The sequence below is a fragment of the Talpa occidentalis genome, unplaced genomic scaffold, assembly GCF_014898055.3.
Source record: "Talpa occidentalis isolate TD23 unplaced genomic scaffold, MPIMG_talOcc4v2.1 talOcc4.5, whole genome shotgun sequence".
Taxonomy (NCBI): Eukaryota; Metazoa; Chordata; class Mammalia; order Eulipotyphla; family Talpidae; genus Talpa; species Talpa occidentalis.
In genome coordinates this window covers 99,171,869-99,185,343 of record NW_023604861.1, presented here as the reverse complement: position 1 = coordinate 99,185,343, position 13,475 = coordinate 99,171,869, and the positions used below count along the sequence as shown (strand labels likewise).

Sequence of the window (13,475 nt, the reverse complement as noted above, 5' to 3'; positions counted from 1 at the left end):
GAGGCCCCGCCCGTGGACAGCTGTCTTTTGGGGCTCCACAGGCCTCGGTAGTGAATCACATGCAAGGAGCACTTACGTGTCAGGCTCTGGACTCACTACTCTGTCTGCGTGTGGGAGCCCTTCATTCCCTGACTTCACAGGGCAGATGCCGCTCTCCCCAGGCCAAGAGGCGGGCTGGGATCCAGGTCTGCCGCCCCAGCTGCACTCCTAATCCCCACACTGGTGTTGTGAGAATGTTGTGTAGACCTGCCCTTTAGGGGCAGGAAACCACTTAGAGGACCACCCAGGGGATCCCATCACCCAGTGCCCTCGGATCTATCATTCACTAGGCCTGGCCCCTTCAAAGCCTTCAGTTGGAAGTCGATGATAACAGTAATTCAACTTTATAATTGATCCTCATTTTAAAAACATATTATTGTCTGTTATGATAATAAAAGTAATTTCATTGAAAATAATAGCTAACATTTCTAGAGAGCTTAATTTGTGCCAGACACAAAATCCAGGGCTAGCCTATCTCATTTAATCACCACAACAATCCAACAAGTAGATACTTTTATTTCCCATTTTACAGATAATCTGGGGGCTGGAAAGGCCAGACTTCAAACTATTTATATGACACACACAGCTCATTCATGGCCCGCAGGCCCCCCAGCCTGCCTTATTTGATCTTGCTCTCTGTGTTTCTGCCTCACGTCTTTTCTTCCCATTTGCCCTCCTGCTTCCGAGCCCTTCCATGTAGTTTCTCTTCCTGGGATGTGCTCCTGCCTGATTCCAGCAGGTCCCTGGCTTTTGCCTTCTTAGTGCCATCTCTTCCTCTCACTCACTCCGCCTGCTCCATTGTCTCCTCAGGGAGGCCTACCTGACCTCCTTCCCCTGCTCACCCCTTTCTTACTCTCTGTGCCTCTGGTTGTGATCCATGCCTGGATCCTCTGTTTCATATCTTCTTGTTAGGCTGTGAGCTGCAGAGTACCGGGACCGTGTCTTTGCTTGTCTGTTTCAGCCTTCCTGAGTTCCTGGCAGCAACTTGAGCCCGTACGCATAGGACTCAGGTGGTAGTCACTGGCTGAGTAGATGCCACATCGTTTTCCACTAGCTTCTCCGATCCTATGCAGTCAGTTGGCTATGGAGCTGCGTGTGTCGGCCAAGCCCAGACGTGCTGCCTGGGGTCTGTGACAATATGAGGACAGGCATGCCTGCAGCATCCCCCTGGCCCATGTTCAGCTACCATCTCCCTTGTCTCCTTGCCTTTTGAGCCTCCTGACCTGCCACTCCATCCTACCACCTGTGCAACTAGAGTTTCACAGTCCTACTTCATGGGTGCCACTGAGCTAACCAAGTTAGCTCCTGGAATACACTTTTTTTTTTTTTAAAGATTTATTTATTTATTTATACAAGCACTGGGTACAGTCAGAAGCGCGGGAGGGTGAGAGAATTCACCAGAGCCAGAGCAGGGAACAGAGCAGGCAGACTGACAAAATACATTGCTGAGGGGAGCAGCAGGCGGCAGGAGAAGTCTGCACACCATGTGGGACCCTCGCCCAGTGGCTGGGGATCAAATTGGCGCTGCAGAGGCTGCGGGCAGCTTCGCAACCCAGCGCTCAACCGGTGTGCCACCGGGGAGGCCCTCCTGGAATACACTTTGAACAGTACCTGGCACAGGAGTTTTTAAAGTTCCCAGGTAGAATAAAATTAAATAAAGCTTTCAGGTGTTTCTAATGTGCAGACAGGTGAGAAGGTGCCAGATTATGAGGACTTTGGCCAAGTGCTCAGACCTCTTAGTGGAGCAGAAATGGGCAACAAAGTAACAGGTGCTTATCCAACCTCTTTAGCACAAGACTCTTGACCTACCTTTTAAAATGAGGGAGAGGGCCTCCCCGGTGGCGCAGCGGTTGAGCGCTGGGTTGCGAAGCTGCCCGCAGCCTCTGAGGCGCCGGTTCGATCCCCGGCTGCTCCCCGGCCACCAGAGGAGGGTCCCACATGGCGCGCAGACCTCTCCTGCGGCCCGCTGCTCCCCTCAGCAGTGTACCTCGGTCCTTCTGCCTGCCTGCTCTGCTCCCCACTCTGGCTCTGGTGAATTCTCTCACCCTCCCGCGCTTCTGACTGTACCCAGTGCATGTATAAACAAAAACAAACAAACAAATAAATAAATAAACAAATAAATAAATAAACAAAAAAAAAAAAAATAAAAAAAAATAAAATGAGGGAGAAATCTAGTGCTATCAAGCTATCACTGCTGCAGCCTGAGTTCGATCCCTGGCCAGGGAGCCTACATATGGTGCAGGAGACCTCTCCTGTTTCACTGGCTGCTCCCCTCAGCAGTGTACTTCAGTAGATCTGCCTGTTCTGCTTCCCACCCTGTCTCTGGGGAATCCTCTCACCCCCGCACTTCTGGCCTACACCTCAGTTCTTCTACACAAAAATAAATAAGTAAAATCTTTACTAAATAAATAAATAAATAATCAAATGAGGGAGAAATCAGTGTAAATGACTTGAACATGGTAAGCACTTCCTAATATTTGTCTTTCAGGCCCTGATCAGAAGGTTCGGTGACCCTCCACGATTCTAGCCACCGCAGTTTTCAGCTGTGGCTAAGTTTTAAAAAGCACTGAGGCTTGGTCCCGCCCTCTGAGATTGGTCTGGGTGCAGCCTGGGTGTGGGCATTTCAAAACCTCCCCAGATGATTCCAGTAAGCAGCTGGGACTAAGAACCCCCAGGCCAGAGGCCGTTGGCCTTGGTGCAAGGCTGAGAGTATGATCCCGAAAGGGTCTGTGACTATTTTCCACTGATTTCTCCCCCACGTCACCCTCCAGAGCATGTGAGGATGGGCCTCCGTGCTGTTCTGGAGTGAGGACCACAGCGTCATGAGCTCTGTGGTTCCCGATCTTTGCTGCATATTAGAGTCACTTGGGAATTTTTTTTAAATTCCAAAGCCCAAGCCACACCCCAAGTCTAATTAAACCACAGTCACTGGGGGTGGGACACAGGTGGCAGTAATTTTTTAAGCTGCTCCCTAAGTGATTCCAAGCTGAGCAGCCAAGTCTGAGAGCCACCGCATTGGGCTCTTATCTGGGTCCTTGCTACACCACCTCTACCCCTAGGCTGCCGCCCCAAAGCTGAGATGCCTGTGCCGAGACCTTGCTCTCTGTTCTTTTTTTTTTTTTAGAGTCCTTTTTTGTTGTTATTTTTTAGAACAGTTTTAGGCTTATAGAAAAATTAATACAACAGTAGAGACATCCCAGATAAGCCCATCCATGCATTGTTTCTCCTTTTAGTAATATCTTGCATTCAGTGGCCTATTTGTTAGAATTGATGAGGAGCTGTTATTAACTGAAGTTCATTGTTTAAAGTAGGGTCCACTTGTTGTGTTGTACTGTTCTGTGGGGTTTGGTAAATGTAATGTAATGGTGTGCCCATCATTACTATATAATACAGAACAGTTTCGGGGCCTCCCCTGGTGGTGCAGCGGTTGAGCGCTGGACTGTGAGACTGCCCGTAGCCTCTGCAGTGCCGGTTAGTTCCCTGGCCACCAGCCAGGATCCCACAAAAAAAAAAAAATACAGAAGAGTTTCACGGCTCTAAAAATCACCTATTCATTCCTCCCTCCCTCCAAACTCTAGGCAACCCCTGATCTTTTTTTTTTTTCTTTTTTAATGTCGTAGAATCTGGTAGTGGCATCTCGTTTCAAGTATCTGATATTATCTCCTTTTTTGATTGGTATTATTGGGGGGATTAACAATTTTCACTGGAGAGATTAACAATTTTTTCAAGTTCTCAAAGAATCAAATGTTTTGTTCATTTTTCTGTATTTTATGTTTACTTACAACTTCAGTAATATTTACTTTTTTTAAAGATTTATTTATTTATGCATACAAGAACTGGGGTACAGGTCAGATGTGTGTGGGGTGAGAGGATTCACCAGAGACAGAGTGGGGAACAGAACAGGCAGACTAACGAAATACACTGCTGAGGGGAACAGTGGGCGAGACAGGAGAAGTCTGCTGCGCCATGTGGGTTGCTCCCTGGCCGGCCGGGGATCAAACTCGTGCTACAGAGGCTTCAGATTGCTTCAGAGTGTGGTGGTGCTTAATCCCATGCACCACCAGGGAGGCCCAGTAGACTAAATATTTCTCTATTATAACTTTGTCCTTATCCCAAGTTCATCCTATGCAGATAATTTCAATTTCCATTATGATTTCCTCTTTGAGCATGAGTTATAGAGAAGTATGTTGCTTAATTTATAAATAATTGGAGATTTTCTGTTTTGCTTTTAATTTTTAGCTTATACCACTCTTTCTTTTTCTTCTTAGTTTCCAGTGATATGTTTTCTAGATTTTTCACATAATATCCTACTTGTTTGTGTCTCTTTCACTATTTCTGATCTTTTTACTGACTCTATAGTTTACCTTTCAGAATGTCATGTGGTTGGAGCCATATAATAGTATACAGCTTTTTCAGACTGACTTCATTCTCTCAGCATTATGCGTTGGATATTTTTCCCTGTGTTTTTGTGAGTTACAGCTTATTTCTTTTTACCATCCAGTAGTATTCTGCTGTCTGGATCTTCCACAGTTGTTTCTCCATTACCTATTAAAGGTCATCTTGGTTGCTTCCGATTTTTGACAATTATGAATAAAGCTACTATAACATGTGCAGGGGTTTGTGTGGGCATACATTTTAAATTCGTCTGGGTAAATACCAAGGAGCACAACTGCTAAATGGTATGGTAAGAGTATATTTAGTTTAGTTTTGTTTTTTTAAAGATGATTATATATTTTATTTTATTTTTTTAAAGATTTATTTATTTATACAAGCACTGGGTACAGTCAGAAGTGCGGGAGGGTGAGAGAATTCACCAGAGCCAGAGCAGGAAGCAGAGCAGGCAGAAGGACCAAAGCACACTGCTGAGGGGAGCAGTGGGCGGCAGGAGAGGTCTGCACACCATGTGGGACCCTCCTCCGGTGGCCGGGGAGCAGCTGGGGATCGAACCGGCGCTGCAGAGGCTGCGGGCAGCTTCGCAACCCAGCGCTCAACTGCTGCGCCACCAGGGAGGCCCAAGTATATTTAGTTTTGTATGACACTGTCAGATTGTCTGCCAGAGTGACTGCACCATTTTACACTCCCATCAGTAATGAATGAGAGTTCCTGTTGCCCTACATTCTCACCAACATTTGATGTTGTCTGTTTCATTTCATTCCAGAGATCAGGGGTATTCCAAAGACCTCAGGTTCAGAAATACAAACTGAGAGAGAACCTGAAGGGCCATGCATTCAGGGACTAGGTGTTTGGTTGCGTCTAAATCAGCCTTAAATTCTTGCTCTTTATTTGGTGTGTTTTGCTTTCACCTTTCTCAATCTCATTGAGGGGGAGCCTGAATCCTTCAAACAATGTAATAGTTCTTACTGAAGTGGCAGGGGGAGAAAATGCTTTTCCAGAGCTGAAATGAAGTAGCTAGGCCTCTAGCCATTGTCCTGGACAGTGACTTGACCTTGAGAAGGAGGGGCAGGCATATGCCATGAGGATCAGAACAGATGAGGGGCACCCAAAGTCCTACAGAACAGTCAACCCCCCTGCACCAGAGAGACCCATCTACCTCCCAATTTTTTAATCACAGAGAAATAAAATTCTAGATTTATTTAAGCCAGGTGGGTTTTTCGTTTGTTTTTGGCTTTTTTGTAAATTTCAGCTAAACCTAATTCTAGCAGACACGAGAGATTCAGTGGTTTGGCACAATGCAAGTCTGTCCTGCACACAGGGGCCTGAAATGCTCTCAGTGTTAGGTGACAGCAAGTAGTGGTGTGAGTTACAGGTTACAGAGGTAGCCTGGGGACGGCCTCACCTCCCCTCACTCAGCAGCTCACAGCGTGTGTGCCATAGGATGTGTGTGTGGGGAGGGGTTGCTGTGTGTATGTGGAGAGGGGTGGGGGTGTGAGGTGTGGTGTGTGTGGAGGGAGCACTCCAAGTTTTTTCCATAGAAATTCATGATAATAATGTTCCCAGGTCCCAAAAATAACCTACCGAATAAGAATGTTCTACTTTCAGATAGTTGGGGAAACCTATAAAATTTTAAATGACTGAAGTTGAAGCTGATTGAGTAAAGCCAGCGATATTGAAACAAGTTTAAATTTAAATACAAAATGCTGAGGGAGGTTAAGTAATTAGAGTTGGCAGGATAACAAACAGTAGGATTTTGAACCTCTCCTAAAAGTCCATTCAGAGCCCCACACCCAGGTTAGGATAAGGTTTCAGTCACTGGGTCAGTAGATTGCTTTCCCTTAAGAACCAGCTCCTCCCCACCCCCAGTAAAGGCTAATGTGAAACTCCCCCTCGAGTGGCACTGTGGGGTCCCGGAAACTCATCAGAGAATCAGGTCCCAAGCAGATGGTGTGGCTTGGTCCTCCCAGTGCAGCCAGCCTAAAAAACTCTTCAGCAGCTTGTTTTGGGAAAGGTGGGGGAGATAAGCACAGGCTCTGCTCCCTGCCATTTTACCCCTAAGGCCCAGAATGGGACTTGGGAGATGAGAAAGGGATTGGGGGCACCTAGGGATGGAGCTGCTGGGGCTGGCACTTCGAGTGGCACCGAGGAGGTTCTCAGGGTGTGTGTGGTTTTCTCATTCTATGCAATAGTGCCAGGGGAACAGTGGCGTTTTGTGAAGTAACAGCTTCTTCTGAGTGAGGCACAGATGGAAAAGTCACTTTTATTTTAGGCCTGCTGCTTTTCTTTCCCTGCCTTCCCTGAAGCATCGGTCCCATCCCGGGAGAGCAACCCAAAAATGACGCTTCCAGACTCACAGCCTCTAAACAGAGCCCAGATGCAAGGGACTATTAAAATCAACATTTGCAAAGGCCCAGGGCCCCAGTGCTCCCCTGGGGAATCACCTCAAATGACTGTGGTGGGTGTGGAGAAACTGAGTTAGTGAGATGAAGCTGGCAGCTTCACGTCTGGATTTTCTTCTATGTCAGCTCTCCAGAAAACCCCCATTAGGGACAAAATAGTGCTCAGGAAAAGCTGAGCGTATGACCTACTTATAGGCAGTGTTAATTATGGGCTCTCGGGTGCCTGTCATCACTTAGCCAACTTCCAGGGCTGTTGATGGAGACTGATTTATCCCAAAGCAGCCTGGGCCCTTGTCTCTGAAATGGCTCCCCACACATCAGCGTGGATCAAGCTGTGGTGGAGTAATTACTAGGTGGAACGAGGAAAGGGACCATGGCAGGCTCGGGGGCTTGAAGCTCCGGGGTCAGCACTGCTGTCAAAGAAGCCCCTGTGTGGGCTGAGGTGCAGAGTGCAAGGGGTGGCCACACACAGCACCCTCTGGGGTGTGAGGCAGCTGGCAGGGTGATTCGGCCCAGCTGGGGCGCCCAGAACCTCACCCTCGGTTGATTCTCTTTCCACATGCGTCTTCCCCTCCCTGGAAAGTTCATTGACTGCCCACACATGCGTGCGTGTACGTGCTCTGTCCCCCAGGGACTCTGGTAAACAGTTTTCTCTCTCTAGTGGAATCTCATTGTGTTTTGCTGGCTTCATTCTTCCCAGCTCATTTGTGAAGCGGGCAAGGGGTATCATTACCACTCTCTTACTTGTTATGCTGCCTGAGAGGAAAAAAAAAACAAACAAGAAAGTTTTTCCTTTTCCAAGAGTCTAATTACTTGTTGGGTGCGCCCCGACCCATATACATTTCCAAAGAGAGAGACACTTGATGCTGCAGAAATGTCCTTGGGCCGGATTCAGAGACCCTCTCTCTACCCACCATGCCGCCATGCTGGCTCAGCAGCCAGACCAGTCTGTTTCTAAAACTTCTCTGTGAATTTAGGGCACTCTATCTTGCCTTGGGTCCCTGCACTTGCCATGCTCTTTCATGCCTTTTTGCCTTCGCCATATTTGTCCCTTTGCCAGGCCTCTGTGTCTTTCCTGTTCCTGCTTCTTATTCCTTTCTCCTGTCCCTAACTAGTTCCCCCTCCCCTGAGCAGACTGTGTACTTTTTTACCTGCTTTGGTTTTTGCATGAACAAACTGTCCTGTATTTATTTATCTGCCTGGACTTGCCTCCCTCCCCGCCCCCACTCCCCCAGGCAGGAAGCCCCTGGGGTCAAAGTCTCCACTGGGCCACCTTTTTATCTTTGACACTTGGCATGTTTTCTGCACATGGAGGGCTGCATTGAGGTAGGCCCTTAGGGGAATGCTCACCTGCCAGAATGGCAGAGGTGCAAGCATGCACCACCATTGTGCCCCCAGCCCAGCTACCAAGTTCTTGATTTCAGTGCCTCACCCATCATCAAATTCAACATCTTCAACCTTAACTCGGCCAACTCATCTTGTGACTTGTGTGCAGTTTTCCTCTTAAGTGTGAACTACATGGTCAGGTTTAGAATTCTCTCCATTCATTCATTCCTTTCCTTCTTCATGCCAGCTACACCTCTAGGCAATAGGTATGCAGAACAACACAGATTAGTCACTATGCTCATGGAATTCCCTTTCTAATGGGCAGAGAAGCAGCAGGTAAATCAATAAATAAGACCCCCAGGAGGGTTATGACAGGTGGAGACATGGACTCCACCTCTTGCTGGGGATGAGGGGGCGTGGTTACAGTGCTGACGAATTTGTGGGATGGGAGGAATTGTTAGGGCCACCTTACACCAGGCCACATTGTTTTTTGTTTTTCTATTGTTCTGCTTCCGAATATGTCCTTAAGTAGTTTGACAGAAGAAAAGGCCCTCAGCACAAAAGGTTTTCCCTCTTCGTGGATGTGATCAGATTATCGTTCATGTTTTGTTTTGTTTTTTTTAAAAGATTCATTTATTTATACAAGCACTGGGTACAGTCAGAAGGCGGGAGGGTGAGAGAATTCACCAGAGCCAGAGCAGGGAGCCCAGCAGGCAGAAGGACCGAAGTACACTGCTGGGGGGAGCAGCGGGCGGCAGGAGAGGTCTGCGCGCCATGTGGGACCCTCCTCCGGTGGCCAGGGAGCAGCCAGGGATCGAACCAGCACTGCAGAGGCTGCAGGCAGCTTCGCAACCCAGCGCTCAACCGCTGCGCCACTGGGGAGGCCCCGTTCATGTTTTGTTAAACCAGAAAATGATACTCGTAGCTCAGGCTTGCCAAGCATGTGCCACCCAGGCTGCAAGGCATCCTCTGGCAGGAATGGTGGACACGGGCGCATTCACATGGGAGTCAGCCGTGAATTCAGAGCTGGCTTCAGCGCTTTTGGCAGGGAGCCTGCAGGTGCTGAGATGGGTGTCCTCTGAGTGACAGTTTTGAGGCGTCTGGTTGGGGCCTTGCATCTGGCTCAGCTCTAGACAGCTCAGCATGCTGATGGCTGCCTGACAGGACATCAGGGCGCCGTCACCGCTGAGCCCTGGCACTCCAAGATGGTTTGACTTTGAAGACCGGAGAATGAATGTGCAATTTCCAAGCTCCGGTATCTGGAAACCACTGGTGACTTCCTTTCTCCACAATGTATCTGCAGTGCAGAGAAGGCAGAAACTGGTCCCCTTGGGCCAGGCGTTGTAACACCCAGCCTTCCCGTGGGAGTAGTGCATGCGGCACCACTCTGCCCGCTCTAACCTCTGCCCTCCTTTGGCCTGACAGATGGTGGCAGGCACTTGTGGTGCCCATCGCTGCAAGACATCATGGACACATTTCACAGACTGGGTGCCCTCAACCCTGCTGTCTACCCTCTGGGAGCCATCCAGCAGGAGTGGAGGTGAGTATATCTCTGTCCTCACCATTCTTTCTCATTTGTCCAATCGTTTTTGAACTCACATCAAACTCATTGATTTGTAGAAGTTAAATACATGCAGGTTCTTGCATATTGGTTACGCCTCCATATTTTTTTTAAGATTTATTTTATTTATACAAGAACTGGGGTACAAGCCAGAAGCACAGGAGGGTGAGAGGATTCACCAGAGACAGAGCCAGGAGCAGAACAGGCAGATGGACCGAAAACACTGCTGAGGGGAGCAGTGGGCGAGACAGGAGAGGTCTTCCGCGCCATGTGGGTATCTCCCTGGCCGGCCGGGAATCAAACCGGCGCTGCAGAGGCTGCAGCACTTACTGCACTCACCCTGCTGCACCACTGGGGAGGCCCCTCCCTATATTTTTTTAATAATTTATTTATTTGTGCATACAAGAGCTGGGGTGTAGGCCAGAGGTATGTGGGGTGAGAGGATCACCAGAGACAGACTGTGGAGCAGAACAGGCGGATCTACTGAAATACACAGCCGAGGGGAGCAGCGGGCGAGTCAGGAGAGGTCTGCTGTGCCATGTGGGTTAGCTCCCTGGCTAGGGATCAAACTGGCGCTGCAGTGGCTGCCGATAACTTCGTAGTGCTGAGGCCCACACCTCCATATTTTTGTGACCATATTACTCTTACACAATTGTTAAAATGAAATATTACCAAGAAAGAATCTTCTAAATAGATATACATGCTGGGAAACATCAAAATATTCCCTAGTCTATAAGAATACTGCTACAGGCCCTTTGCTGAGTAAGGCTGTCGGTTGCAGTACTTTATTTGTGGTGTGCATCCGCAGCTCAGTGAGTATTTTTAAGTTAGAGAAAGGACAGAATTCCTCTGATTATTATATAAAATTAAATGCATTTTTTTTTGAGGTGAAAAAACAAAGTCACTAAGCTCAGGCTCTAGCCCACACAGTGAAGCACAGTCAGGAATTGCAGAGCCGCCGCCCACAGTACCTGTGAATAGGAGTGTCACACCACAGACTGAGCTGCTGTGCTCTGACCTCAGGGGGACAGGAAGAGCCGCAGAGGCGTCTGGCTGCGTTGGCTGCCATCTGTTCCTGCCCCTTCCTGACTCAGCCCTCCCTGCCCATCTTTGTCCAAGACACATCGCAATCTCTTGTCCCCTCGGAGGCTTTCGTTTGACCCATTACCTAAACAGCAAGGCACTGTTTCACAAGTAATTTCCACAAAGCCCGTTTTGTTTTGTGGGTGCCCCTTGTGTGCCCGCTTGCACACTGGCTGATTGGGAGGACAGTGATGTTCATTTGCATACAATGAATGCCTCCCTGCCCTCTAGGAATGGAATCATTAGCACATAATTGACTGTTGGTGGATGGTGACAAAGTCTGGGTTGTAAAATTGTTACATAGCATAAGTTCGTAAGTTATGTGTACAGATGATAACACAGCCAAACTTTGCTTTCTTGGGACTTCTTTGAGAAGTTGGTTTGAGATGTGACAGTGCTCAGAGCCCTGGCCAGGCTGTTACAGGGGAAGCCCCCCTCCCCCACCCTGCTGGCAATCCTTTTGCCCCAGGAGGGACCCTTTCCTTTTCTGTGGGGCGGATGTTCCTCTTCTGGGAAGGATGAAGCTTTCTTAAGAACCTGTTCCACGACCATGTTTAGTAACTGTCTGCCAAACCAAACCAGACCAAACCACACTCGGCTCTGCTATAAATACCCCATGCATGTGCCAGCCTGTGCCTCCTGCCCCCTCCCTCCCCTTGGAGTTCCCTATCTGGTGTAATAAGCCACAGTCTTAGATGAGCCGAGAAAGAATTAGACTCAAGAAAGCAAATGCACATGGCGGGAGGGGGATTCAGAAGAGCTGCTTCTAACTGGTCTGATGGACACTAGTGTTGACTTGGAAAGGGAGAAGTGGCCGAGGCTTATGGGCACTTACTCTGTGATCTGCAAAGAGCCACTTCCTATCCCCACTCCCTTCTCCCAGGATTTGTGGCTTCCTGCCCATTATGCTTCAGGACAGATCCACTGTGTCTGCAGGGAGCAGGTGGACATTAGAACTGTGGCCCTTTAAACACATCATCCAACTCTCGCAGCACTCTGGGTAGGAGGATACAGTCATGTTGTCCTGGGACAGAGCCCAGAGCTCCACAGAGCTTCATGGTTGCATTCCCAGACTGCTGTTTTAACACCCCTGCCCCCCCTTCTTGGGCCCCACACCTTGAGCTGACTGTTAGCACCATTGCTGGAGGGCTCAGAATTGACCCAGTGAAGGTAGCTAGTAGCCAGTGGCTGCTGGGGTGAGTTCCTGTTGCAGCCCTAAGAACAGGTGGGAGCCACCTGGCACACCTCAGAACTTGGGGAGATTTTCCTGTCTGAACTAAGCCTTCTTTTTTTTTTTAATAAATTTTATTTTTATATTCCCCCTTTAATTGCAACCCCCTTATTATGACCCCGATTCCTCCCCTCCCCGCCCCCTCCCCCCATAGAGTGTCTCTGGTTCATAGTTGTTTGTTGATTTTGATTTTCACTTTCTTCTAGTTATTCATTTTCCTGGTCCCTTATTTAAGTTTTCTAGATTCCTGCTATGAGTGAGACCATCCAGTATTTTTCTTTTTCTTTCTGGCTCATTTCGCTGAGCATGATCCCTTCCAGCGCCATCCATGTTGCTGCAAATTGCATGTGTTTATCTTTTTTGAATGCTGAGTAATATTCCATGGTGTATATGTACCACATCTTCTTGATCCAGTCATCTATTTTGGGGCATTTGGGTTGTTTCCAAAGCTTAGCTATTGTAAACAGTGCTGCTATAAACATAGGGGTGCAGGTGCTCTTTGGAATTGATGTTTCTGTGTCCTTTGGGTAAATACCTAGGAGTGGAATTGCTGGATCATATGGAAGCTCAATCTTTAGTAGGTCAAGAAATCTCCACACAGCTCTCCATAGTGGTTGGAACAGTTTGCACTCCCACCAACAGTGCAGGAGAGTTCCTTTTTCTCCACACCCTCGCCAACATTTGTTGTTGCTAGTTTTTTTAATATGTGCCATTCTCACTGGTGTAAGATGGTATCTCATAGTACGAACTAAGCCTTCTTTTGAGAAGAGAACAGGTCTTGGAGACCCTTCCATAACCTCCCTGGGCCTGGGTGGCAAAGTCGCTCCTGTGGGTTTCCTGGGTTGTAAACTGGCTGCTGTGCTTGGGGAAGCCCCTGGTGTCATTGACTTGAAAGACGATGCCTCTAACCTATTCAGGAAGAACCACAAAAGGAGCTGGCATCTCATTCCCTGAGGGTGTGGCCTCCTTGGCTGCGTGGACTGAAAGAAACTTCAGGACTCTGCCTTCTCCTCACTGTTCTCCTCATCCTTTTCTTGATCAAGCTTAGTGCCAGTTGGTTTCATGTCCATTGACTTCCAGGAATGTCTCCATCCAGGGCTCCCCTGGGGCTGATCTCTGCACACCACAGAGCTCATAATAGTCAAGGACCTGAGTGGTCTCTACATGTGGCCCTGAGACTTGGCTATTTTTCTAGCTGCTGTGAGAAAGATATCTTTCATCATTTTTCCTAATCTCAGATTTCCTTAAAACTCATGACCATCTTATCCAGCACTTCAAAATTTCCTTTCAGAAAGATACAGCCCTTCTGCAGCCAGACCAGTGGATGATCTGATGTCTGCCTTGTTGCAAATAGAGTAGCTGTCTGCTCAGTGTTGAGGCCTAGGAGGCAGAAATTGGGGAAATGTTTAGAATGAAGGGGCAGAAGAGGAGGGACCAGCAC

The 13,475-nt window shown here is 48.3% G+C and overlaps 1 protein-coding gene across 2 annotated transcripts in view; it reads left to right on the top strand.

Annotated features, from left to right (window-relative positions):
- The window catches only part of FAM178B (family with sequence similarity 178 member B), a 98,421-nt gene that overhangs the window by 44,858 nt on the left and 40,088 nt on the right, over positions 1-13,475 (top strand). For both annotated transcript variants that reach the window (XM_037527894.2, XM_037527893.1), the window contains exon 9: positions 9,585-9,699. In XM_037527894.2, the coding sequence (XP_037383791.2) occupies positions 9,585-9,699 (115 nt within the window). The remainder of the gene's footprint in view (positions 1-9,584; positions 9,700-13,475) is intronic.